Below are 27,825 nucleotides of genomic sequence, written 5' to 3'. Positions count from 1 at the left end.
ATGGTGTTTCCACACATGGCCTGGCAACGACCTTCCGAGCTAGGTGTGCTGTGGTTCTGCCGTCTTCACTCCGTATAGAAAACCTACTATAAATATTCTCCAACCTTAAAGAATGTGACATTTGTTTCCTTTGGATTTTAAAGTTTTCGTACTTTTGTTAAACAGTGTACGAACAAGAAAAACTGCTTCTATTATTTTGGAAACTATGTTGTGGGGAGAGGGGTCACTACTGCATAAAAGCCTAAGCATTGTAGAATGATCTCAGCTTTGTTGATTCTTTTATTTATTTTTCACTTGGAAGGTACTTCACTGCCTGATGAGCAGAGCCAGCAGTATAGAGCTCCAGGAAGTTTAGCCTTGGGGGAGAAGGCCACTCTGCCATCACTCTGCCACCCCAATCCAACCCAAGACAACCTGCATGCTCCCATCATTGTACCCGATGAACAAAGCAATTTCTGTAAAGCTACTCAACAAGACTCTGTCTTAACTTCAAAAAATGCTTCTGATTTGTTTTATGAGTCACAATGTCAAGAAGCACATGTGAAAAAAAATGACTTAAAGGAAGAAAACCTTAACCATCCTTCAGGTGAGTCACACAGCTGAGTTATCAAGTTGTCGTAGGACAAGGGTCATCTTTCTGTGTTTCCCCATCCTCTGTTGCTTTAGTTGTAAGGCCAAACACACTGCAGAGCCACTGACCTGAAGCTGGGCCACAATTTGATGTTTTGAGAACAGCTGTGGTCCTCATTCTGACCTCAGACTTCATAGATACCATGGGGTCTTCCAAGAGGGAGGCAGCGTGTTCTGCATGGAGTATTTTTTTCTGAGAGTTTTGCTTGATAAATCTTTGTGATAGCTTTGGCAGGTGAGAGCTAGCCAGCTGCAGGTCAGCTGTGATATGCTGGTTTGTGATGGGAGCTGTTACTCATAATGCTTAGGTTGTGTTGTTGTACTTCTGTGTACAGACACATTCTTCCAGAGAATTGGCCTTACTGTTTCAGATGCTAACAAACTCCTGAGCTCACTTGGCTTTTCTGATATATTTTCCCTACCCTCTCTTCTGTGGTCACTGAGTGTGTGTGCAAGAGAGAGGGTGGGAGAGGTGGAGGAGGGAGGGAGAGACAGATGGGGGAGGGCAGCAAGTGGGCTGGGAATAGAATCTAGAGCATTACACTGCTAGGCGAGTGCTCCACCACTGTGATATACTCCTCTAGCTAATCTTTTTCTTTTTTAAGATTTATTTATTATTTATACAACATTCTGCTTGTACATCAGATGTTACTATATATAGATGGTTGTGAGCCACCATGTGGTTGCTGGGGATTGAACTCAGGACCTTTGGAAGAGCAATGTGTGTTCTTAACCTCTGAGCCAGCTCTCCGGCCCCAGCTAATCCTTTTTAATGTACATGCATATGTGTGGCCTGTGCGTGCACATGGAGGCTTGATGTTGATGCTGGGAATCATCCTCCATTTCTCCTCCAGCGTACTCATTACGGCAGCCTTAGTCATACCCACACTCTCCAGTGTGGCTTGCCCTGGGGACCGCCTGTCTGCCTTCTGTGGCTGGAATTATCACCCATGTCACCATGGCCACCCAGCACTTATGGGAGAGGGGCTCTGGGGCTCCAGATTCTAGTCCTCATGCTAGCCTGGTGAGAGCTTTAATTACTGAGCTGTGTCCTCAGTCCAACCAGTCTTAAAAAGGAACAACCAAGCTCCTTGTCCCCCTTTTGCTTTACATTTTTGAAATTATGAATATCATATAGTAGTGTGTTCTTTTTCTCCTTAACATGAAAATTTCTAACAGTATGCTCTCCATCATCGTCATTATTAGAATAACCATCAGATATGACATCTATTTAATACTTTTTGTGGAAAGCCAACATTATTTTGATCATTTCCAAAATGTAAATTTGTTTTCATGAATTTTTTTGTAATTTATATTACAGATAAAAAACAGATAATAAAAAGTGTCTATACTTAGCATTTAGAATTGGGCCCCCTTTTACCTATTGCTTTCTTCCCAACCTAGAGTAACATAGGGAGAGGTCAAATGCCCTGTCCTTTTTTTTGTTTTGTTTTGTTTTTGTGCTTTTGAGATGGTTTCTCTGTAGCCCTGGCTGTCCTGGAACTCTGTCTCTGTCTCCTGAGTTCTGGGACTAAAGGTGTAGAACACCACACATGGCTCCTTTCCTTCTTTTTTGCACAATGTAGTTTCTTTACTTTTCATTTTGGAAAATTTCAAATATCCAGAAAAATGGAAAGACTACTGATTATGGGGTTAATATACTGCCATATTTACATTATTGATACATGTATGAATATGTATCTATTTATAAACCCATGGCTATATATACATATATTGATATACATATAATGTGTATCATTTGCTGAACTCTTTCATAGTAATAGTCAGGCATCATGTGCTTTATTTCAAGTATTTTATTGTATATGAAGTACAAACTAGAATGTATGTCTAACTATACTTTTTTTATACATAAGAAAGTTAATATTTCAGCCTACTGGGGAATTTCTTTTATTTACTCCCAAATTGTCCTTTACAACTTGTTTCATGCATGTGAGCATTTGTTTGCATATATATGTGTGCCACGTGCAGATCTATGGCCTGAGGAGGCCATAAAAAGGCACTGGATCCCCAGAACTGTATCACCCAACTTACAGGAGGTTATAAACTGCCATGTGGGTTCTGGGAACCAAACACAGGTCTTCTGCAAGAGCAGGAAGTGCTCTTGACTGAAGAGCCATCTTTCTAGTCCCTAAAGGTGGTTTTTTAAAAATGAGGATCCAATCAAGTTCCTACATTACCTTTTGTTATTGTAACTCTATAAACCTTTTGTTTGTTTTTCAAGGCAGGGCTTCTTTGGAACTCACTCCATAGATTAGGCTGGTCTCAAACTCAGAGATCTGCCTGCCTCTGCCCTGAATACTAGGGTTAAAGGCCTCTGCCCAGCAAACATCCCTACTTTTAAAAGGACAATTTCTTAAAGAATGTCCTGTATCTTAATTGTAGTTTTATAATTTTTATCTTATTAAAACACCCTGAGTATTCTGAATTTTTTGGCATACATGTTTTTTTTGTTGTTGTTGTTTTGTTTTTGAGATAGGGTCTTGCTATGTAGCCTTGGCTGGCCTTGAACTTATAGCAGTCTTCCTGTCTCTGCCTTCCAGGTGCCGAGATTACAGATGTATGTCAGCCTCCTTGGCTACATTTTTCTTTTTTAAATGCTTTCTTTTGTTTCTGTGGTGCTGGGGATGAATTTAAGGCTTGTGCTCACTAGCAAGGGCTCTACATGAAGCTAAATCCAAGGCCCCATGTACTACATTTAATTAAACATATTTTAGTAACTTGTGATTGTCCTATATCCTAAAACTGTATTCTGCAGTTTTGAACTAAGTTGTTCCTAATCTTTATTCTAGGGGAAGGTGTTCTGCCACGCTGGGAAAAGAAGATGGGGAGGAGTCAGGAAGGGAAGAACGTGAACTTACAGAAAAGTGGAGATTCCTCGGATGTGGTGAATGCTGAAGAAAGGTATGTCTCATGTTCTTTCTTGTTTTCCCTTGAATGTGCTTCAGAGCACTAGGTTGATAAAATAACCCATTCTATACTATTAAGCAAGAGACTCTGGTTGGGAAAGCGGACAGTTCAAGTAGCTATGACACTGTATTGGAAGAACTTGGTAGAGTTTTCTCACTTAAAAACAACCAAGGCAGTATGGCTCAAGCAATATCTGAAGACAGCCTGGAATATACAGTGTGACCTTGACACATGCCCTCCCATTTAAAAAACAAAATGTTACCTCATAGTTAAATACAGTTGTGGAGAAAAGAAAAACCAGATGTTGAAATTTCACATTGGTATTGCAACTGGCTGTGGTAGTACACACCTTTAGTCCCAGCACTTGAAAGGCAGAGGCAGGTAGATTTCTGTGAGGCAGCCTGGTCTACAGAGCGAGTTCCAGGGCAGCCAGGACTTTTACAAAGAGAGACCCTGACTCAAAGCAAAACAAAAACAAATAAAAAAACCCAAACAAACAAGTAGGTAGATTAAAATTACAATTGTACATTAGTTTAATTAGAGAATTAAAAAATGTTTTGGTTTTTTTTTTCAGCTGGGTAGTGGTGGTATCCATCTTTAATCTCAGCCCTTGGGAGGCAGAGCTCTGTTTGAGGCTAGCCTGGCCTATATATCAAGATCCAGGACAGCCAGGGTTACATAAAGAAACCCTGTGTCAGAAAACCAAAAAGTTATTTCAAAGAAAAAGTATCCTTTAAATAGTTTTTAAAAAGTGTCCCAAGTCCTGTGCAGAGTTACATATTACTGTATTTTGGGTGCTAGAGAAGGGTTATAGATTTCCTTAGATTTTCAAAGGAGAAGGTAAATAGAGGTATTTTGTTTAAATTTTATTTTCTTTGTACTCTGTGTGCGCGTGGATGCATGTGCGTGTGTGTGCGCACGTGCGTGCCAGTGTGTGCATGGGTGGGCGCACGAGTGCCACAGTGCATGTGTGGAGGTATCTGTCTTCTCCTGCACTGTAGGTTTGGGGGTGTGAACTCGGGTCATAGGCTTGCACAGCAGGCAGTCTGACCCGAGGAGCCATTGTGCCAGTCCTGTTTTGAGACAGTCTTACTGTATAGCTCTGACAGGCCTCAAACTTGCTGAGATTACAGGTATGTACCACTACGTCCAGCTTAAAAGGAAGTCCTTGATGTGCCTAAAAGATTTTATCTGGCTGGCATGGTTACTCTCCATTTGGCTGAATGGCCTGGAATTTATGGTAGTCCCCCTGCTTCAATCTCTTGAGCGCTAGGACTGCTGACACGTGTCATCATACCTTGCTCTTTTTTTTTTTTTTTTTTTTCCTCGTTCTGGGGATTGGACCAGGGTCTTGTTCATGCTCTGCTGTTCATGTTCTACTCTGGCCCCTGGTCCTTGAAAAATATTAGTTTACAGTGTAGGCTAAGGTATTTAAACTGAGTATAATGTTTTCACATTGTAAGCTGAGTGTGCATAACTTTGTTTTTATGATTAGGCCCATCAAAGCTGCCATAAGAGAAAAGACGCAGACATTTGAAGACTATTTGGAAGAGCAGATTCAGCTGGAAGAGCAAGAACTGAAGCAGAAGCAGCTGCGGGTGAGCACCAACGCTGTTCCCACTGAGGGGCTGTCATTCTTCATGACGACTGGCTTTGGAAATAACTGAGATCAGTATATGTGAATTAATTGGATTTTTGTCTCTTTACTTTAGGAAGCAGAGGGACCATTGCTAATGAAAGCAAAACCCAAGCAACCATTTTTAAAACGAGGAGAAGGTTTAGCTAGGTTTACTAATGCTAAATTTAAGTTTCAAAAAGGAAAAGAAAATAAGGTAGTGAGTAGCCAGAGCCCTTCAGAAGACCAGTCTGTATTTAAGGTCGACAGACAACACTTGCAGAGGAAAACTGCTCTCATAAGTAAAGACCTGTGTGCAGAGGCCCCCACTGCTAAGAAGGAGAAGAAGGCCAGAACCAAGGCTGCTTCTGCCTCATTCAGTCAGAAACCCAAAGTGACCAAGATCAGTACGAGGGAAAGTCTCTCTCCACCAGGACTGAAAGCTCAGGTGGGGAAGAAATGTGATGGGCAGTTTGGACGCCAGAACAAATTAGAAAGAAATGTACAAACTAATAATAAGGAAAATGTACCTGCGTGCTCAAAGCCCTGTGATGCTGGTTGCAAGGTGTGGAATAAGACACAGGTGAGAGAGAGACTTCCTCTTTCCACGGGGCCAGTTGGCTGTGTGGCCTCCAAGAGCCTGAGGAGTGAGAAGGAGAAAGAGACAGAGTTGTCCCTTGACATTTCTTTCCAGAAAAAATTAGAAAATTGGGAACGAGAAAAAGAAAAGGAAAACTTGGAATTAGATGAATTTTTATTTTTGGAACGGGCTGCTGATGAAATATCATTTTCTAGTAATTCCTCATTTGTATTGAAAATCTTAGAGAGGGACCAACAGATCTACAAAGGTCACAGGATGTCTTCTACTCCTGTCAAAGCTGTGCAGAAGCAGAAGGCACATCAGGTGGACCCTAACGGTCAGAGTAACCACGAGCTTCCCCGCCATAATGCTGCATGTGAGCGAAAGAGTGAGTGTGAGCCCATGCTCTTGTCACTGGCTTCAGGGCCACCTGATGGTTTGAGGGAACTCTCCTGTAAACTTAGTCAGAAAGCCTTCCAGACCAGCACTTCTGAAAACCAGAGCCCATGGGATGCAAGTGATGACAGTGTTGCCAACAGCGACAGCAGCACTGACTCTGAGGAGCAGCCTGATGTTACCATAAAACCGTCCACTGAGGCAGGGGAGAGGGTCTTCAGCAACAGAGAGGATAGTCCCCAAGTCTGTGACACTAAAGGACCTTTTAGGGACACTGGTGCTCAAGAAGACAAATGGCGAGATGCCGATCTGGATCTGTCTGATAAGGAGTGCAGCAGTGACGAGTCTGTCATAGTTGAAAGCCTGAAACATAACGTCTCGGAGCCATCAAGACAACCCTCCTGTCAAGATGGGAGTAAAATTGACTTTGATGATGAAAGATCTTGGACAGACCTTGAGGAGAATCTGTGCGAACATAATGTTGCTCTCCGAGATGAAGCCACACATGGTGCACCCCTGACACAGTGCCCCAGTAGGAGTGAAGCATGTGTTCTGGACAAAACAATAAAAAGGAAGGTTGCAGCAGTCAAGAGGGGGGAAGACTTGAGCAAGTCTGACAGGGGCGGAAGTCCTCCTCCTCCATCTGACCTGATGATAAAATTCTTCCCTTCTTTGAAACCAAAGCCAAAATTAGATTCACACTTAGACAGTGAACCCAAGTTGAATACAAGTCAAGACCAGCCACCAGGTAAGTCAGGCATAAGGAGATGCTGCAGAGGTGTCTGTTATACTTTTGATTTTAATGTGCACATAATGTTCGTGTGGTTTATCTTTATCTTTGGCACAATCAAACTGCCCGCACACCACTCTTGTCTCTTGGGGCCATTAAGTGTTATTTAAATACAAGCAATTCTACAGCAGTGGATCTGATAGCCTCACATGGGTGCTAAGTGACTAATGAGTAACTCTGTGAGTTGCATGGATGTTTGCTGGGCAGAGGATGTTGTTTCAGTGTGATACTGTGGTATCGCACTGCTGCCACTTAGAATGGAATATGTAATTTAAAAATAATTTCTGGAATTTTCCATTATATATTTGTGGCTTGTAGTTGACTGGTAGGAACTCAAACTGAGAAACTCTTGATAAGGTGTGGACTATGTGTTTGTGTACGTGTGTGTGTGTGTGTGCTGTACAGTTAAATTTTTTTTCTTCCCTAGACTTGACCTTTTATGGTGGCGTAAACATGCATGTATGCATTCTGAAACAATCCACACAGAAAAAATGAGTATGTATTAAAGTATTTCTACAGAACTGAAAGTATGCTTCTTAAAGACAACCTATGACTTATTTACCATACAAAAGAATTGTGTGTGTGTGTGTGTGTGTGTGTGTGTGTGTGTGTGCACCATATATATGTGAGTGCCTGAGGAGGCCAGAAGAGGGCATCAGCTCCCTAGAGCTGACACTGTAGGTTAAGCACCTTAGTGGGGTGCTGGGAACCAAATTCAGATCCTCTGGAAGAGTAGCAAGTGCTCTCAATATCTCAGTCATCTCTTCCAGGCCTTTGTTTAAGGCAAAAATTTAAGATTGTGCTAACACACACATAAACTTGAATATGCAGGAAATCTGAATGCTTGGAAATGTAACAAAGCAAAAACATCTATAACTAAAATTTCCAAAGGTAATTTTCATGCCATTTTGGGGGTTTTCCTTGTATAGGTCTTTCCTATGTACTTTTACTGTGATATTGACATATATTACAGTGTTCCACGTATAACGTATTTTTATCTGGTATAGACCAGATATATTTCTAGGAGGGTAGAACTAAGTGATGAACAGACTGCTGAAGAGTAGAAGATTGCTGTTTGGGGGCTGGAGAGAGAGAACACAGTCAAAAGCACTGTGGTAGCTCACAATTGTAACTCTAGCTCCAGTGGGTCTGAGGCTTAGGCCTCAGTGGGCACCACACTCATCTGTACCTACCTACAAGCAGACTTACACATCTACATTTAATTTTAAATGATAAAAATATTTTTAAAACTTTAGCTATTTACTTTTTAAATAGCAAATTTGATGAGAAAAAAAAAGTTTGCACCTCACTCCGTGTGTGTGTTTGAGACAGGGTTGTTGAACCAACTGGCCAGGCTGGCCTGGACTTGCTATGTACCCCAAGCTGCCTTTGAACTTGTAACCCTTTCAGTTTCCACAGTGCTAGGATCACAAGTTTATGCCCATGCGCAGCTTGTGTTTCTTTTGTATAATAATAAGGGTTAAATTTTGGTTTGGGTTTTGATTAGCCCTTCAGATCTCATGGGAATTATTCATCTTCTATATTTGCTAGTCTTTTAAAAAGATTTGATTTAAACTGTTTGTTTTTTTATCTGTAATCTTGTAATATCAACCCCTTGTTGGTCTGGAACTCACTATGTAAACCACACTGGCTGAGTGCTGGGATTGTAGGCATGCTGCAGTCCAACCTTGATTCCTTCTTGAGGTTAAACCGCTTTCTTTCAGGAAGTTGGGTCTCCTTTGGTCTTTCCTTTTCTGCTGTCTGAAGTTTAGTTTGTTATTCAGTATGATGGCACAGGTTCAGTGGTGAACCTCTTGGTGGCAGTATTCACAGATAACGAGTGTTTGGTTGTAACCCTTTCCTGTAACGTTCAGAATTCATGGTTTGTTTTGTAGGTGACAGGGTTCGATCTCAGGTTCTGAGAGAGAAAGTTATTGAATTGGAATCAGAAATAGAAAAATTTAAAGCTGAGAACACATCTTTAGCTAAACTTCGCATTGAACGAGAAAGTGCCTTGGAAAAATTGAGGTAAGTTTTTATCTATGAGAAAAGAAAACAAAATGATTTAATTGTTTCTTTAAGACTACATTCAAAGTTTTGGTACATTTTCAATCACTTTTAACAAATATAAATGAAAAAGAGAACACATTTCTGTTATATCAATATAGTTTTAGTTAAGGGGATATGGTTTAGTTGCTAGAATGCTTTGTATGCAAGAAGCGTTTGTTTGGATTGCCAACATCCATGAACTTGAGGTCTGGCACCACGCTTCTGTAACCCCAGGATTTGGGAGGCGATGGCAGGAGGATCAGAAGTTCAAGGTCACCTTTAACTATATAGTGCATTCAAGACCAGCCTGGATTGCATGAGATCCTGTCTCAAAATTTTAATCATAATCAAATGAAATGACCTTGTTTGGCCAGATACATTAAAGGGAAGTTCTTAGTGGTAGATGGTAAATTGAAATTCAAAAATGAGTTTGTAGTTATGACGACCCCAGCTGGCCTATGTTGCCACATCTGGTGGCTGCAGGCAGTCCTTAGTGCTCCTTGATTGGCAGGAGCATCACTGAGAGCTCTGCCTCTGTGATCACACGGCGACTTTCTCTATTCTTATCTTTCGCAGTCTTTTCTTCTATGCGTCGGATTCTATGTCTCTCCTCTCTCTCATTTTCCAACGTAGTCAAGACTAGTTAATGGTTGAAGCCCCAAATATGAGACCCTGAGTTCAGTCTCCAATACCGCAAAAAATTAAAAATAAATAAACCAAGAAAGCTGGGTGTGGTGGCTCAAAACATCAGCATTTATTTAATATATTAAGACTGAGAACCTCTGATCAGCTGGAACCAAGGCATTGTGCTAAGTGTATGCATTCCTAAAGTCTAAACACCCAAAGATATTTAGTCAGAACTTCCAAAATCAATGAACCCAATTAAAACCCTTTGCTGACATGCATTCTACACTTACAACAGCCTAGTCATCTTGTTCTTGTGTCTGCTGTAGAAGGGAATTCTATCTTTGTTGAACATATGATTATCCTAGTACACATGCTGTGAACATATACATGTACAAGTTGTAATGTGCTGAGTGTAGGGTACTGCTGGATTTCACCACTGCACTGCTTTCTGCAGTGGCCAAGCAGAAAACCCGAAGTCTAGCATTTACATCAAGTGCCTTTGTATATTTTAGGCCAGGTTTTATGTTGGCAGTTAGTACAAAAGTAATAGCACATATAAATATTTTTAATAAAATAGTCTATATTTTATAAAGTTTTAACACCAAAGCTGGATCTCAAAACTCTCACAGATAATTTCGTCAGATACTCTGCATGAATTCAGAGGACCTTCCCATCCTATCAGTGTGTTGTGGCTGAGGTGATGCCTTGCATCCCTTCTGTCTACATAACCATCTTATACAGCACGGGCACTCTTGTGGGTTTGAGTCAGCCACTCCTTTGGGCCACGTTTGTTTCCTGAGGCAGCTGCTTGCTGTGTCAGTGTAATACAATGTCTGTGGGGCTCCAGCGATGGGAATCTACAGGGATTTCTGACCCACAGAATAGTTTAATTTCAAATCCTAGGTCCCTGGGAGATACGAAATCCTTTTCTCAAGCAAGACTACTGTGCTGATTCCAGGTTATGTATTTTGTGGTTATAAACCTGTGAGAGCTGAACTTACCAACACATAGGACTGGGAGCATCTGTGTGCTAGAGTTGGCTGGCTGCTCTTTCGCCCTCCCTGCCCTGCAGAGCAGAGTCCCTGTCTGTGGAATGGGGTAATACATGCAGGGGATTTTGTTTTTGTTATTATACCGTTTTTCTAGATGTCTACATTTTACAAGATTTCCATTTTTAAATGAATTTTAAAATTTATATTTATTGTTTGGTGAGGTGCACACCTTTAACCCCAGAATTTGGGAAAAAGAGGCAGGTGTATCTCTTAGCTCCAGGCCAGCTTGGTCTACAAAGTAAGTTCCAGGGTTGCAAAGAAAAACCTTGTTTCAAAAACAAAATTTTTCATTTGTGTGCATATGTGCAGGCATGTGTGTGTTATGTGGGTGTGCATGTGGAGGTCAGAGGACAACTTTCGGGAATTGGTTCTTTCTGTTGTGTGGGTCCTGGGGTCATCTCAGATTGTTAGCACCTACCCACTGAGTGCTATCACCTGCCTGGCCCAGGTTTCCATTTTCTCGTACTCATGTCTAGTGTTCTGTGACAGCTCACCTCAGAGTGCAGCTGTGTACTTGTTGTTTTAGTTCTTCTATGGAAAAGCAGGTGAGTGCCGAGTGCTTCTAGTTAGCCATTTTGACCTCACGAGCTGCTTGCTCTAAATTCTTTCAACAAGCCTCTTTGGAAAGGATGTTGAAGCATCACTCTGGCTCTGCCTTCCCCAGGGAATTGTGAGGCAGAGCACATGGCCTCAAGTTGCTCTCAGGTTGGCACCAGTAGCGTGCCTCAGGATGGATGCCATCATTCCTATAATTGTTTGCCTGGGGATAAAGGGGTTCCTAGTAGCTCCGATGGAAATGCTGAAATTGGCTCACAGCTTCAGCTCTTTCTTCAGCTGTGTACACCTGGACGCTTAACCCAGAGTCCTGAGGTTGCTGCCTCCTCTTGGCTTAGCTTATTTAGATGGAAGGACAGTTCCTTCAGTTTCCTGTTCCACCACTTTCCTGATATCATTTCTGTATTTCTTTTCTAACAGTCTGAAAAAGTATGAATTCTATGCTCGGCCCCAGGAAATAGTGTCGGTAGGTGGCAGAGAGGAGAGAGGCCATGAGCACATTCAGTGTTCTGGCCTGTGAACATCTGAATGATTAGTAGTCTAACATTCCCTGAAGAAAGAAAGCTTGAGACAGCCATCAATCAGTCTGGTATACACCTTGGTACACTCACCCCATTTCCAGAAATAAGGACGAGACTGAGATGGCAAGTAATGGGTAGTTGGCTGGGAAGTAGCAAGGCTAGTATAGATAGAGTAGATCAGTATCTGCCCAGCTCTAGGGCTTTGAAGCTTACTAACAGGTCTCTGCCTCATTATTTGGGAGCAAAACCAGGTGATTATAAATGGCCCTTAATTATACTGTATTTCTATACTTGCCCCTTGCTGGTTGTAACATTGGATGGGCCTGCCAGGGCAGGGCAGGGGCGCTTATCCCGGTGGTGTGGTGCAGGAGAGCTGGTAGGCTCATCAGCTCAGGTACCTCTCAGGCCTAGACGCAGGACTTGGAATTGGCCCACGGCAACATCTCCATTGATGAACTGCTGGAGTGTGTGAAGGGGTCCATCTCACATTGAGAACTACAGGATCTCCATGACACAGGGCAACAACAGGATATCTGAGAGGAGTCCAGTGAGGTTGCAGTATTGGCAGAGTAGCAGAAGCCAGAGGCTTCAAACTAGACTGACGAGCCATTGCAATGAACATTTACAAGTAAAGAAGTGTGGACAAAAGGGTATACTGTGGGACACACTGTGACATACACAGCTTCCACAACAGGATTTTTTTTCCTCTGTTGGGGGGAAGTTTGCAGGGGTGGAGAGTGGGTACAAGGGGAGGGGGAGATGGGTGGGATCGGGGTGCATGATGTGAAATTCACAAAGAATCAATAAAAAGATGCTGAAAAGTATCTCATTTTCTAATGAAAAAAAGTTTTTTAATTATATCTTGTAACTGTATACTTATTTTAAAAATAGGTTTGGGGCCAGCAAGCTTACTCATTTAGTAAAAGCATTTCTGCTAAGCCTGCCAACCTGAGGTTGATCCCCAGGACCCACATGATGGGGAGAGAGACGGATTCTGCACTGCACGTTATCTTCTGACCTCCACCTAAATGCCATGCACATTTGCGCTCACACAGCATGCACACACACAGCATGCACACACACAACATGCACACACACAGCATGCATGCACAATTAAAAGAAAAGAACATTAGAACATATTTTAAAAATAGTGTGTAGAAAGTAGGAACATAAATAAGATGTCTTCTTCACTCAAGGTAAGTTTTCAAATTCTGTACTTCATAACCTCAGAATTATAATTTCCCTGAACACTGAAATCATAAACTAAAAGGCTTTAGGGATTGTGCTGCCTTTCCTGTCTTAGAAGTGAGGAAACAGGTACTGACAAGAAGGCTGCCCAGGCCCTTGTTGTTATTGAGGGCCACAGTTCCAGCCCAGCAGTTTGAGTTCTGCATCTTGGGCTTCCTTAAAGCTCTTCTTTAGTCTTCTCTTTAGGCACTCTGTGTACTGCACTCCAATCTTCCACATTTATTTATTACATTTAAAAAATTATTTTCACATCTGTTACTGTGTGTGTACACAGTTGCCGCATACATGTGGACGTCCAAAGATGACCTGTTTCCTGGTTTTCTCCTTACTGCTTCTAATGCTTCACACATTTATTATTTTTCATTTTAGTGTGTGTTGTATATGTGAGACTGTGTGGGTTCATGCATGACTTGGTGCCAGTGTGGTCAGAGGACAGTGTTCAGGAGTCTGTCCTCCCCTTCCATCATGGGATCTGACTCAGCTTGTCATTTGTGCAGCAAGCCTTTCACCTGCTGCGCCATCCTGCTGGCCCTGTTGTCTGCTTCTCCCATTGCAACGTAAGAGGCTGTGGTGTACCACTTCCTGGATTCACCGTGGGTACCTAATTGACACTTGCTGAATGAATGTTAGGAAAATGAACTGGCTGACCTTTGAGGCCAGTGGATTGTAGGAGGATTCACTTGGATCAGCAACTTTCAGTCTGACTCTGGGTTCCATTTTGATGGCATTGATTTCATTTTAATTAATTTTAGCACTGGGGATTATAACAACTTTTTTGTTTAGTTTTTTGATGGAGGTTCTCACTGTGTTGTTCAGGCTGGTGTTGAGTCCTCCTGTACTCAACGGATCCTGTCTCTATCCTCAGCCACCTAATGCTAGGAATAAAGGTGTATACCATCACACTTGGGTACACATGGCTCATTATACTGACACTGTCCCATGACAACGTGGCTTGTTCGTTGTAGGAAAGAAATTGCTGACTTTGAGCAACAAAAAGCACGAGAACTGGCTCGAATAGAAGAATATAAAAAGGAGGAGACAAGGAAACTACAAAAGGAGCGTAAAGTTTTTGCAAAGTACACAGCAGCTGCAAGAACGTTTCCAGACAAAAAGGAGCGTGAGGAAATACAGGTACCTGGTTCTACCCCACACTCGGGGTCAATAAAGACGACAATCTTGTAAGAGTCCCACTAGAGTTATTTGATGTTTCAGGAAGTAAAGTGTGAGCTCTTAGAAGGCTGAGGTTGAAGAGGCTACAGGGAAAACCCCGTCTCAAGAAGGGAAAGGCTGAGAGAAACGGGCGTCTGCGACACCACATCAGAACCACTTCACAGTCTGACTTTGAGAGATATAGTCACCAGTCCTTCACTCACTAATAACGGTCCCACAGATACCCTGGGGAACCGAGAAGCCAGAACTTGCATGTGCACCGGTTCTGTGTTGTGCTGTTATTTGACCATATACTAACTAGGGGGTTTAGTTCCAAAACTTACAGGATGATAGGGCAAATAATGGTTCTGTTCATCTTAGAGAGAGACATGAGCATGATCAGAGCAGTTAAAAAGAACAAATATATTTTAAAAAATTATTATATTTTTTACATGTATAGGTGTTTTACATGTATAGGACCTGCATGTATGAATGTGCATTGCATGTGTGCAGTGGCCCTGGGGGTCAGAGAAGGATGTCAGATCTCCTGGGATTAGAGTTACAGATGGTCGTGAACCACCATGTGGGTGCTGGGAAATAACCCAGGTCTTCTGGAAGAGCAGCCAGCGCTCTTAACCACTGAGCTGTGTGTTCAGCTCCATGAACACATTTATTAGAACTATAAACATTGGGGAAAACAGATGAATTTATGTATACATTGACACTTGCAAAGCATTCTAAGGAAACTCATTTGGCTAAATATAAAAACCAGAGTAGATATGCTAGATTGTAAGTTAAAAGCCTCAGCTTATCAACAGCATAGTTTTACATAGCTGTTTGCTATTTCCTGCATAAAATGTGAGCTCACCTGCTTCCCTACTTTTTGGACTATTGCTGTGGGTCCCAGCCTTTGCTTTCTTCTTCCCATGTTGCAAAGCACCTTAGGGCAATGCCATCATCTCATTTGCATACCTGCAGCGTTAGTCACCACACACCACATATTACTCAGGGTTTTCCTTACTATGTATTTTAAGTCAGGGTCTCACTGTGTGGCCCACACTGGCTTTGAGAGCCCTCCTGCTGCAGCCCCCTGAGCGGTTGGGCTCACAGTGCACACCAGGGTTGCTGCTCTTCTAGGGACTGTTCTATTAGCGTATTTAAAGAGGGGAAAGTGCTGGTTCATTAGTGTATTAAATGTAGGAGGCTAGATTTTGATACTCTACTAAAAATCCTATTTTAAAAAGTGATATAGAATGTAGACTTTCTCTTTAGTTGCTGCCCACCTTACTGCTTTTTTGTAGTGCACTTGATAAACCTTTCTTTGAAAAAGGTAATATATATTTCCATTATAAACGTATAAAAAGATGAACAAAGTCTTTATCTCATACTTGCTCTGATTACTTCAATTTACCTTTCTCTGTTATTTTTCCTCATTTAAAAATGTTTTATTACATTTGTGTGTGTGTGTGTGTGTGTGTGTGTGTGTGTGCGCGTGTGCATGTGTAGAGTCCAGAGGACAACCTGGAGGAGTTAGTTTTCTCTCTCACCTTTCTCTCCTTCCACCATGTGGAGCTTGGTCATCTTACTTCCTCCCAAAGTGTTTTTGATGCCTTTTTCAAGTGTAGGTGGTTGTAGTTGTATAGAATTATCCTCTGTTCTAGTCCACGTGTGTGTGTGTGTGTGTGTGTGTGTGTGTGTGTGTGTGTGAGTGTGTGAGTGTGAGTGAGTGTGAGTGTATGATTGTGTTCACATGGCTCTAGTGTATGAAATCAGGTATGGTCATACCTCCAGCATGGCTCTTTCAGTCTAGGATTGCTTTGGGAGGTCATTATGCTTTCATATGCATTTCAAAGATTTTTTTTTTTTTTCCTATTTCTGTGAAGATGTCATTGGGAATTGCACTGAATCTGAATGTTGCTTTTGGTAGTCCAGACATTTCACAATATATTCTGGTGACCCATGAATGTGGGAAGTCATCTCCAATGTCTTACTCAATTTTATTTTCTTTTTAGTGTTTTTGTTTCCACTGTAGAGGACTTTTACCTCGTTGGTTAGACTTAGCCCTAGGACTTTGATGTATATTTTAAAGCTATTATAACTGAGGTTGTCATTTTGCTTTCTATCATGTTTTATTAGTGAATGTGACTTAATTTTTTAGCAGATTAGTTACTTTTGTATATTGTCTATATATCTTACCACAGCTCTACCAGAGGCTTTGGGTTTTTTTAAGAGTAGGTTTAGACCCCTGCACAGATGTAGCCCATGGCAGTTCAGTATCCAAGTAGGTTCCATTGTAATAGGCACAGGGACTGCCTCTGACATGAACTGATTGGCCTGCTCTTTAATTACCTCCCCCTGAGGGGAAAGCAGCATTACCAGGCCACAGAAGACAATGCAGCTACTCCTGAGGAGACCTAATTGCCTAGGATCAGAAGGAAGGAAAAGAAGACCTCCCCTATCAGTGGACTTGGGGAGGGGCATGCATGCAGAGGGTGGAGGAAGGGAGGGATTGGGATGGGAGGAGGGAGGGAACCACAGGGTGGATACAAAGTGAATAAAGTGTAAGTAATAAAGAAAAAAAAAGAGTAGGTTCATGTTATCTACACACAGGGACAACTGAATTTCTTCCTTATTTGTATCACTTTTATTTCTTTTGCCTTATTGCTCTAGTCTTGGGTTCCTAGTTTCTTCAGCACTTTTTATCATGAAGGAATATTGAACACTGTCAAAGGCTTTCTGATCATGTGATTTCTGTCCCTGATTCTATTTATGCATTGTATTGCATTTGTTAATTTGCATGTTTAACCGTCCCTGTATCCTTGGAATGAAATCAACCTGATCATGTTGTATAGTCTTAATGTATTATTTAATTTGATCTGCATATACTCTTACTGAGAACTTTTCAGCCTGATGATGCAATTCAGCGTTTGCTTCATACTCAGATCCCAGGGTTCAGTCCTCAGCACTGAGTATTCTGAAATCCCAAGGACGAGGCATGAAAGTATGGAAATGAGAATTTTGTTCTGTAATTGTATGGGTGCTGGTATCAGTGATACTGGCTTTCCAGATGTTCTTTCCACTTTGATTTTATGAAATAATCAGAGGTACTCACACAAATTAGGCATGCCTCATCCTTGTGAGGAGCCTATTGTGCTAGTCTCCAGGGTACATGGGGAAACACCTGATATGAAGGCTGCCTGGATCTCTCCATCCTTCAGCTGCTAGCCCTAATAACCCCAGCTCAATTCAGTCAGTCTGCTGTCGGGGCTTTTCCAGTCAGTCAGTACATTTGACAGACTTGTGTTACATGCTGTTCTCTGAGCTTTGTTGTAGTTCTCAAATCACTGGTGACATTCTGTCCTGACTGTAGTTTTGTGTTCTGCATTACATTTGCATTTTGTTCATAGACATGTCTAAAAGTTTCTTCACTCACTTCATTTATTCCATCTAGAACAACTCATTTCTTCCTTCCTGGGAATTGAACCTAGAATCTCACACATGCCAAGCAAGTGTTCTACCTTTGAGCTATATTCCCATGTCCTTCCTTCCTGTTTGTTGTTTGCTGCTGGGGATCAAACCCAGGGCCCTGTACATGCTTGGCAAGCACTCAAAACAGAGACAAATATCCCTTCATTTTCTTAATATTGGTTTCTTCTCATTCTTTTCTTTCTTTCTTTCTTTTTAAGACTAGTCAAATGCTGTAGTGAGAAGGGGTGGGGTGTTGAACAAGGAATTTGGAACTGACTTCCAGCAGTCAGTTGGGATAACTCACCGCTTTTGGACAGCCTCACTCATGGATTTTAACCATCTCTTTTCAGGGTCAGTGGCCCTTTAGCTTAAGTCTACTTCTGTTCAAGAATTCATGCCATTTTCTTCTTTTCCCATTTTAGTTGGTGATCAGGTTAGGCTGCTCCGCTCATGTTGTACTCAAATGCTGCCTCTGCGTTCTCCTGCCTCTGACTCACTGTTGACAGGCTAATGTGAGGCTGACCTGACCCCCATGTCCAGCTCTGGAAAATCCAGCGCCACTTACTGACTAGACATCCTTTCCTGCTGTCTGTGGTGGGCCTGCATTTTGTTTAATTGATGGGTCTCTTCCACTTCATTTTAATTCTGTAACTTTTTCTTTTGAAAGGCTTTGAAACAGCAAATTACAGATTTACAGGAAGACTTGAAAAGAAAAGAAACAAAATGGTCAAGCACACACGGTCGCCTCAGAAGCCAGATAGAAATGCTAGTCAAAGAGAATACAGATCTCCGAGAAGAGATAAAAGTAATGGAAAGATTCCGACTGGATGCCTGGAAGAGAGCAGAAGCTATTGAGAGCAGCCCCAAGGCCTGCCAGTATGTGACAGCCACAAAAAGGGATGACACCATGGTAGGTTTGGGGAATTTGGTTTTGCCAAGCAAGGTGATGGCTAATGTTTGTACATTTAGACTCATAAAGCCAGGAAATGCCAGGAAGGCCAGAGGGCAGGAAGTTAGTCTTCTACAGCTCTAGGGGGGCTGTCACAAGACTGAACGTGGGCGGGGTGATAACTGCACAAGTTAAAGGCACTGCAGTTCCAGTGTGAACTCTAATTGTTCAGGGAGGCAACTCTGACGCTGTGTAGTTTACTGCTTGTCTTAGTTTTCTGTTGCTGTGAAAGCAGGTAAGAGCTTACACCCTTATCCTCAAGTAAGACGTAAAAAGGCATATTGGGAGTGGTGTGCACTTTTGAAATCTCAGAGCCTGTCCCCAGGACACACCTCCTCTAACAGGGCCACACCTAATGCTTCATGAACAGACCCACCAACAGGGAACCAAGAATTCAAATATATGAGCCTGTGAGGGCCGTTTTCATTCAAACCACCATGGAGTTCAGGAATGGTGAGGAAAGCATGACAGGCCTAGCCACCAGGTGGAGATGCTGTCTGGACTGCTGTCAGGTGAAGGGCAGGCTGGGGGTGACTAAATACATTCAGAATTTGTGCTGCATGAGGCACTGGTGGAGAGGAGCTGGCTTAGTGATACAGCAGGTGAGGAGGGTGACTGATTAGAGAGTGAGGAAGGAGAAGGCTGTCATAGGATCTTGAGCCAAGAGAAGAGTTTCGTGACATTGGGAGTCTGCTGGGCCTGTTGAGGACTGAAATGGCCAGGTTTTCCGAAGGGCAGAACTGTGCAGCACATTAGGCCCCTATTGGATTGCTGATGGCGGGAAGAATGCAGTGAAGATATGGGAGTTGGTGACAGTGGCTGAAGAGATTGGGGTAAGGATTTTGTTACTTTAGATAGGAGAGTGAAAGAGTAAATGTGGCTCAGTGACAAGGACACTGCTGGAGGAAGCAGTGACCAGCTGGGCAGCATCCTAAAACACAGGAGGGCTAAATGTAGACTGTTGTGAGGCAAGCCTGGACCAGTCTGCTGCATAGTGGCAGCTGGTGGGAAGTCCCCGAAAGCTCTGCCTCTCTAGGGGAAACAGGAACACACTCACCTGAGCTGAGAGGGTGGAAGTAAGGGACATAGGGTAGATGTGGGAAAGTTGAAAACCAAATGTCCTAGGGAGGTAACTGGTCAAACTGGAGTCACCTGGAAAGAGGGAACCTTATTTGAGACGATATCTCCATCAGATTGGCCTATGGGTAAGCTGGTGGGGCATTTACTTGATTGATGATTTATCTGGGAGGACCTAGCCTACTGTAGGTTTGGCTACTGCTGGGCAGGTGGCCCTGGCTAGTTTAAGCAAGCCACCTTAGCAAGCCATGAAGGTAGTAAGCAGTGTACCTCCATGATCTCAGTACCTTTAAGTTCCTTCTGTGACTATGTGGCTTTTCTCAGTGATGGAATGAGATTAGAACGCCCCCCCCCCCCCCATGGTCATGGTCTTTATCACAACAATGGAAAGCAGGGAAGGCTGGTTTGTGGCTGTGTGCCCCGCCCCCCCAAAATATGGGTGGGAGACCACACCCGTGAATGAGAACTGTTTGTTCTTGTTTTGGTGGGTGTTGTTGTTTGGGTGTTATTGTAGGAGTTGGATTTTGGCAAAAGTGAATGCTACTACACAGGGGAAGAGGATGTAGGTTTGCAGTGTGTCAGAGTATGACTGTAATGAACCATGAACATTAAGCTGTATCGGAAGGCCAAAGGCACAGGACATAGCAAACACATGGATCAATATAGACTATGTCTAGGTGCGAGTTGTCCAGGTGAGAGTTTCAGAGGTATGATCTGGAAAGACAGGATACAGTACCCTAGAAGAGGCATCCGTTTGTTCTCCACCATACTTTAGCATGGAAGCTTCCCAGTGGAAAGGTGTGATGAAGCCCCGAACTTCTCCTGCTCTGACTGCTGTGAACATCTCACTGTGCTTGTATGAGATGTTTATGTGTAGCCAAAGCAGTTGACAGGAGCTGTAGAAATCATGGCCTCCTAGCCTTTAAATACTTAAGAGTGAAACTCTTTAGAAAGATACTCAACTGACTGTTTGGAATATCCCACAGGCTAGGTATTTTTAAGTAAACTACTTTGAAATTGTGATTTGTGCACCTGTTTATTGAAGGTATTGTTAGAATTGATGGTAGAAAGTTCTGAAATTGTCTAGCTGAGGCTAGACAGAGCACAGATTGGTGGCAGGGTAGGTCATGATACCAAAGATATTATATCACCAGGGAGATGGGGAGGGCCTCACAGTGCTGGTGATGGGAACAGATTTTGAAATGGCTGTCAGGCAGCCTCATTAACTAGTGGGGACATGAGGGCAACTTGTGGAAGAGGCTGACTGACAATGAAAGTCTATTCTGTGTCTTTGAGTTGGAGGATAGTGTATGTATGTGTGTTTCATTCCTAGATAGCCAACAATTTACCTGGCTGATGGTGATAAATGAGAGTGCAAATGAACAGCTCTTAGCTGAGTTAATTGTACTTGGTGTCATGAAATTTACACTAACTAACAATTATATTAAAAATCATCTCTCATATCATAGAACTCATCAATTCAATTTCAAAAGAGTCATGTTTCTTCGGGAGTCCAGGTAGAGAAATACAAGAAAAACTATTTGCCAGCACAAGGTAAGAGGCTGCATGGCTCTTTTAGACTTCTGTACTTCCTAGATAATCTGAGCTGAGTATGGTGACACAGACCTGTTATCCCACCACAGGAGAAGCACCACAGGTCAAGGCCAGTCTGGGCTGCCTAGTGAGATGGCTTAGAGTGAAGTGGATGGGAGCAGGAGGAGAGAGGATTATATTCAAAGAATTAAACACGAATGATCTTAACGATTTTTCATCTTGATGCCTCAGTTTTTCTGTTTCAAAAGAAGTTAGGAAACAAACTGGTAAAAGAAAATTGATTCATTTATAGTTTGGGCAAACTGTAACAGTTACATTTTTTATAGAAAAGACAAGACAAAGGCCAGAAAATATACATGTGTTCATTTAGCTGTTCATAAGCTGTCAGAATTGAGTGCTCCTGGAGCCAAACTGTAGCCTTTCCCTCCCACATCATGAGGTTTCTGGAGAAACATGAACCCTTTGGGGAGTTGAACTGGGGTCTCTATATCAGTCTTACTCCTCAGATAATTTTAGATAGTATTCCACATTTGTTTATTCTTTTAAACTATATGTGCCCATACAATTTATAAATTGTTAAACACTATTCCTGTAATTATTATGATTGTGCCATGTGGATGCTGGGAACTGGACCTAGGTCCTTTGCAAAAGCAGCCAGTGCTCTTAACTGCTGGGCCATCTCTCCAGCCTCAACAAATTTACTTGTATTAATTGGTGTGTGGTGTGGCAATACCATGGGCATTCTTATTTGTACCTGGAATACATACATGCATTTCTCTAGGTACATAGCAAGGGCTGGAATAACTGAACAACTGGTAGAATGTCTTTAGTGCTAATAGGCTGTACTAGAATGTTTCCAAAACATGCTAGTACATTCTTAAAGTTTATTGCAGTTATTTGTGAGCCCTTGTGGACTAAGAATACAGCTTGTAGAAGAGTAGTTTCTCTCCCACGTGAGTCCTCTAGATTGAACTCAAGGTCATTCCTAGCAACCAGAATGTGTATCTACGGAACCACCTCCCTAGCCCCAACTTTCTACTTTCAATAGTTAGGAAAGTGCTTGACTCCATATTTGCTCAGTACTCAATGCTGTCAGATTTATTTTTTGCCAGCCAGGTAAGTGTATTTTGTCATCATTGTTGTAATTTGCATTTCCCTGATCATTTAAGTACATGCCTGAGTACATTACATATATGCGGACAGACTCTCACGTACACATAAATAAAACAAGGCAGCTGGGTTAACTAAAACAGCACTGAAAAAGGAAATGTTTGATTTTGTGTCTGGGGTGTGTGTGTGCTACTGTGCTGTGACGGTAGGATGGCAGCTGACAACTTGTGGAAGTTGGTTCTTTCCTCTTACCACGTGGGTTCCAAGCATTAAGGTTTCAAGGCTTAGGGGCAAGTGCTTTTACCAGCTGAGCCATCTCACTGGCCCCCAGACCAATAAGCTAAATATTTTCATTAAGTCACTAACTCTGACAATTACATTCTAACAGGGAATCCGACTCGAAGATCCAAGTCTGTGCCTCCTCGTGATCTAGGCAGCTCGGAAAAGGGACAAGTAAATCTTTTTATATTGTTACATATGTGAATGTACTTTATTCAGTATTGAAATGGACCTAAGTTTCTAAACCAGATAGAAAGAAGGGCTTTTATTTAACATTGTAAATGTTTCATATATACCAATAAACACTAGTCATAGAATCGTGTAATTTTAGAATCTGGTTTTAATATAGTAGGTACAGGTTGTAACTGCCTAAAATCTCTTGTCTTGTAGGCTGCTTTGCCCAGAGAGCCTCTCGAACCACTGCACTTTCCAGATCTTGAATATAAAAACAAGGAGGAAAAAGAGGAAGAAATTCAGGGAGAAGTCAGTCATCCTGATGGAAAGGTAGAACATATTCATTTAAAATATGGATGGGGCTGGAGAGATGGCTCACTGGTTAAAGTGGCTGCTCGTTCAGAAGACTCAGGTTCAATTCCCAGCATTCACATGACAGCTCACAGCTGTTTGTAACTCTAGTTCCAGGGGAATCTGATATCATCACACAGAAATACAGGCAAGCAAAACACCAAACAATTCTCATAAAAATAAGAATAGATAACCACGCATTAAAATAAGGATTTTGACTCTGAAAATGTCACTTATCACTTGACAACAGGGACCTGTTCTGAGAATTACATTGTTATAGATTGTATTATCGTATGAAAACCCTAGAATGTCCTTACAAAGGCCTAAGTGAGATCATCTCCCTCAGACCTGGGGCATGCCGTGTCTGTGTGTAAATGTATATGGGGTGTGTGCATACGTAGGTATGTATATGGTAGAGCAATTGTTCTGAGGGCCTAGACAAACAAAGTGTCGCCAGATTAGCACAGGATACTTCATGTGGATATAAACATGTGTTAGGAGACTGTGTGATATAAACTCTATATGTAGGAGTATGCTCTAAAATAAAAGCGTAGTACAGAAAGCACATAAGTCAGCAACATAGCTGTTTTATATTATCAAGTACTATATAACATAATTGTGAGTGATGTACTTTTCTGTACCTGTCAGCACAGGCTCATGCTATCACAAACACAACTAACACGATCCTTTGCTACATGATGGCAGCTAGGATGCAAGGGGATAAGGGTTTTTCTACTCCATTATACCAAAAGAGAAGAACATTACGCACGTGGCCCATCAGTGACTGACTAGAGCTGATCTTGAAGGCTATGATGGTGCTTAGCTTCAGGACTGTAGAGCTTCAATATTTAGAGATATACAGAAGGAGACCTATCATCTGCCTAACTTCACCTTTGCATCACACAGAGCTAGAAGGCCTCCCATGTTTTCTCTTCTGTGATCTTTGTAATACTATTCTGGAGCCAGGCCTGTTATCAGTCTGTATAACTTTGTTCTGGGGAAGTCAGAGCACAGCTTCCGAGAGTTGCTATTCTCCTTCTAACATACGGGTCCTGAGAACTCAGGTCATCAGGGTTGGCAGCAAGTGCCTTTACCCTGAGAGCCATCTCTCTAGCCCATGTTCTTGGCCTTAAAAAGTTTGTAAGTGGGAAAAGTGGGTGTGCTGATCAAAAGAAGGAGTGAAAAGGGACATAAATGATGTCTGTCTGGGGGAGGTGACTAAGGGCTTCTTCGTTGGGTTTGTGGAAAAATCTGTTTCATATACCCTAATTTTATTTAATTGAAACGATGAGACCAAAGTCCTGTCTAACCTTGAGGAATGAGGAGGATAACCAGTCAAAGGAAGTAACCATATTTTATTAGTCTCCGTAGGATACCAAGTTGATGAGAGGTTTTGTTTTAGATGAGGTTAATGTAAGTGGAGTATGAACAACAGCAGCAAGCTGAGAAAAGCATCACCCTGATGAAGTAAAGGTGTTCTCTACTTTTGATTTTAGAAAATGTTTTACTTTTATTATAGAGAATTTGGATGTGTGTAAACGGGCAGGGAATTCCTTGTATCTTTACTGCACAGTCTCAGGAGGAAATCACACCTGGTGATAATCACCTTATGTCTTTTTAGGTAGAAAAGGTTTATAAGAATGGGCGCCGGGTTGTACTGTTTCCCAATGGAACTCGGAAAGAAGTGAGTGCGGATGGGAAGAGCATTACTGTTACGTTTTTCAATGGTGATGTGAAGCAGGTCATGCCGGATGAGAGAGTGGTAAGTATGTCAGGCCGCTGTTTGTAGCTATGTCATCTCTGGAGAGGGGCGACTCAACTAAGTGTCTCTGTAGGTCTACTACTATGCCGCTGCCCAGACCACTCACACCACATACCCAGAAGGCCTCGAAGTCTTACATTTCTCAAGTGGACAAATAGGTACAAACTTTTTTGCCTCCTCTGTTAAGTGCTGACCTTCCTTTAAAAAAAATTAATATTGATAACAATTGTTTTAAAAACAGAAAAGCATTTCCCAGATGGAAGAAAAGAAATCACATTTCCTGACCAGACCATCAAGACTTTATTTGCTGATGGTCAAGAAGAAAGCATCTTTCCAGATGGCACAATTGTTCGAGTACAACGGTATGGTATCTCTTAAATCTGTTTCTACATTTTCCAGTTTTCATGGTTCAACTTTAAAAAATAATCTGAAACATCTGGGACTAGGGATGGGCTCAGCAGGGAAGAGCACTTGCTGTGCAGTCATGAAGCGCTGAGTTGGAACTTACTACTCTAGAAAAAGACATGGACGTTGGTTACAGCATGTTGCTGTAACCCTAGTGCTGGGCACGGAGTTGGGGGAAAGATAGGTGGGTCCTGCAGCTCATTAGCCGGTGAGCCTAGTCCAATTGGCAAGCTTCCAGTTAAGTGACAGGCCATTTCTTAAGGGAATAGATAGAGTCCTCTTTTAGTTCTATATGTAAGGGAGCATGCACCCTCCCAAATATAAAACCTCCCAAATATAAGTGACTTGAAGGGTCACTTGAATTTTCGCTGAGGTGAGACGTGAACACAGACAGCTTTGAGAACAAGTGAGACATATGCTTGTACTGTAAAGTTTAGAAGCAGTGTGAGATAATGGGATTTAGAGAGAGGCTGCACAGAACTCAGGAGAGGAAGGGAGTGGGAGTTGTTTAGAAGTTTAGTGAGCTTTGAAAACAGAATGAGACACAGAAGGCTGGATGCCTCAGGTGTGCAGTTGACAGAACCACTGAAACATGTTTAGACTTTTCTATCTTGCTTGTATTTTTAATTTCTCAAGCCCTCTGCCAATTGTGTTATAGGTTTAATCTCTTGGTATTAAAGTTCTTCCTTTGTCCTTTTGAATATATGTAGTCCCTGGATGCTAAATCCACATTTTTTTAAGTTTCTTGTAGCCCAGTCTGGCCTTGAACTCCTGATCCTTCTGTCCCCACAGGCTGAGATTATAGTATGCATCATAACCAACCTGAAGAGTCACAGCTGCTTACCTCACCATTTTAATCCCAGCCCTCGTGAAGCTCTGCCACATCTAATTTTGAGTTTTCCCCTCTTGATCTTAGGATGTGACAACTAAATACAGTTAATGCACTAAGCCTAGTATACAAATTGGCCAAGAAAGCTAAAACTAACTTCTTAGAGTCATTGGAGTGTTTCTTCCTTAGTGTAGAAATCTGATACATATGCAAATAAATAGCAGTTTGTTAAAAATAAATTAGGACTCTATTATACATTGGATAACATTAAAACAAATTCAGGATTTTTTTTTTTTTTTTTTTTTTTTTTTTTTTTTTTTACTCTTAACATTTGAAGTTTGTGTAAGAAAAATTACGTATCCATGCTTCAACATAGACTAACTCATAGCCAGCCTTGATTTTATGGGCATGTCCCAGGTATTATATTAGTTTGGTCAGGATTACCGTTTACTCCAGAGCAGTGGTTCTCAAATTGTAGTGTCATTGATCACCTATATTGTTCAGATGTACCTGTGCTAGAGCAGCGATCCCTCAGGGGAAGCATCAGCTCTTGGAACAGACTTTGTGTCTTACACATGTGTGTGGCATAGGATGGTACTGCTGTTAACACCTTCCCACCTATGTTCCAAATTGCCAACTCCCCAGCTGTGAATGTATCATAGACATGCCCAGCAATCTACTTTGTGTTAATTTTTTCATCTTCTTACTGTTTTGTTGTTGTTCAAAGTACACAGGTGATCTTCAGTCTGGTGAAAAAGAGCCATCCTAACCTTCCCCCAAGGAACCTGAATAGCTAACTTTTAACATGCCCCAGCTTTGAGCTGGGCATGGTGACATACACAAGTCTTTAACTCCAGAACTAAGGAGGCAGGTGGATCATGGGAGTTTGAGGGCAGCATACTTTACAAAGCAAGTTGCAGGCCAGTTATGGATAAAGAGACTTTTGTCAAAACAACAAGCTAAAATTTAAAACAAAAAATCAGACACTTTATAGTAAAAGTATAAAGTAAGTTCAATAAAAGAACTTTTTAGTAGCTGGAACTGAAATGAAATACTGCAGACAGAACTTGCAGTTGTATTGGGAAGAGGACTAGTGAGTATGTTTAGGAGAAGAAACAAATTACCAGAATCAAAGGACTTTTAGCTAGCTTTCCTGTTGTACATTTCTTTTCTTTTTATTCTTACATAGTATTGAGGATTGAACCAAGGCCTCATGCACACTAGGCAAGTACTTTTCCACTGAGCTCCCCTCCAGCTCTACTTTAAATTTCAAGGGCAGCAAGGCAGGTTTCCTTTTGTGTTGCTCAGGCTGGACTTGAACTTCCAGTCCTCATACCTCAGCCCTCTCCTCATACCTCAGCCTCCTGAGGGCTGGTATTAACAGTCATGTACCAATCACTATGCCCAGCTCCTGTTGATATATATTTTTAAGAAATAATATTCTGGTTTAAATTTTACAGTGATGGCAATAAAATCATAGAGTTTAATAATGGCCAACGAGAGCTCCATACTGCCCAGTTCAAGAGACGAGAATATCCCGATGGGACTGTTAAAACTGTCTATGCAAATGGTCATCAAGAGACAAAATACACATCTGGCCGAGTCAGAGTGAAGGACAAAGATGGTAATGTTCTAATGGACAGAGAATTGTAAAGATCTTTGTGGGATTAATCATGAAATAACACTAACTAGTTTTTCTGTTGAGAGTATGGGCATTTATTAATGTG

General features: G+C 41.9%; 1 protein-coding gene and 1 pseudogene across 1 annotated transcript; both read left to right on the top strand.

Moving 5' to 3' along the window:
* Positions 1-27,803, top strand: Cenpj (centromere protein J). The gene is made up of 15 exons (XM_055617547.1): positions 1-43; positions 302-586; positions 3,441-3,552; positions 5,054-5,156; positions 5,271-6,897; positions 8,835-8,967; positions 13,957-14,122; positions 18,276-18,518; positions 21,104-21,188; positions 22,687-22,751; positions 22,968-23,081; positions 24,724-24,864; positions 24,938-25,022; positions 25,106-25,226; positions 27,559-27,803. The coding sequence occupies exons 1-15, from the start codon at positions 1-3 to the stop codon at positions 27,749-27,751; spliced, it is 3,516 nt and encodes a 1,171-aa protein (XP_055473522.1). The 3' UTR covers positions 27,752-27,803.
* Positions 11,667-11,770, top strand: LOC129684789 (small nucleolar RNA SNORA17; annotated as a pseudogene).
* Positions 27,804-27,825: the final 22 nt, after the last annotated feature.

Source organism: Psammomys obesus, unplaced genomic scaffold, assembly GCF_907164565.1.
Source record: "Psammomys obesus unplaced genomic scaffold, mPsaObe1.curated_primary_1811, whole genome shotgun sequence".
Lineage (NCBI taxonomy): Eukaryota > Metazoa > Chordata > Mammalia > Rodentia > Muridae > Psammomys > Psammomys obesus.
Note: the sequence above shows the minus strand (reverse complement) of the source record. Positions and strands in the feature narration are given on the sequence as shown.

Excerpts from the sequence above, each read along its gene's own strand:
- Cenpj (XM_055617547.1), top strand. The coding sequence starts at position 1 with ATGGTGTTTCCACACATGGCCTGGCAACGACCTTCCGAGCTAG. Across the intron at positions 3,553-5,053 it reads GTGGTGAATGCTGAAGAAAG|GCCCATCAAAGCTGCCATAA; the intron begins GTATGTCTCATG and ends TTTTATGATTAG. Across the intron at positions 5,157-5,270 it reads TGAAGCAGAAGCAGCTGCGG|GAAGCAGAGGGACCATTGCT; the intron begins GTGAGCACCAAC and ends TCTTTACTTTAG.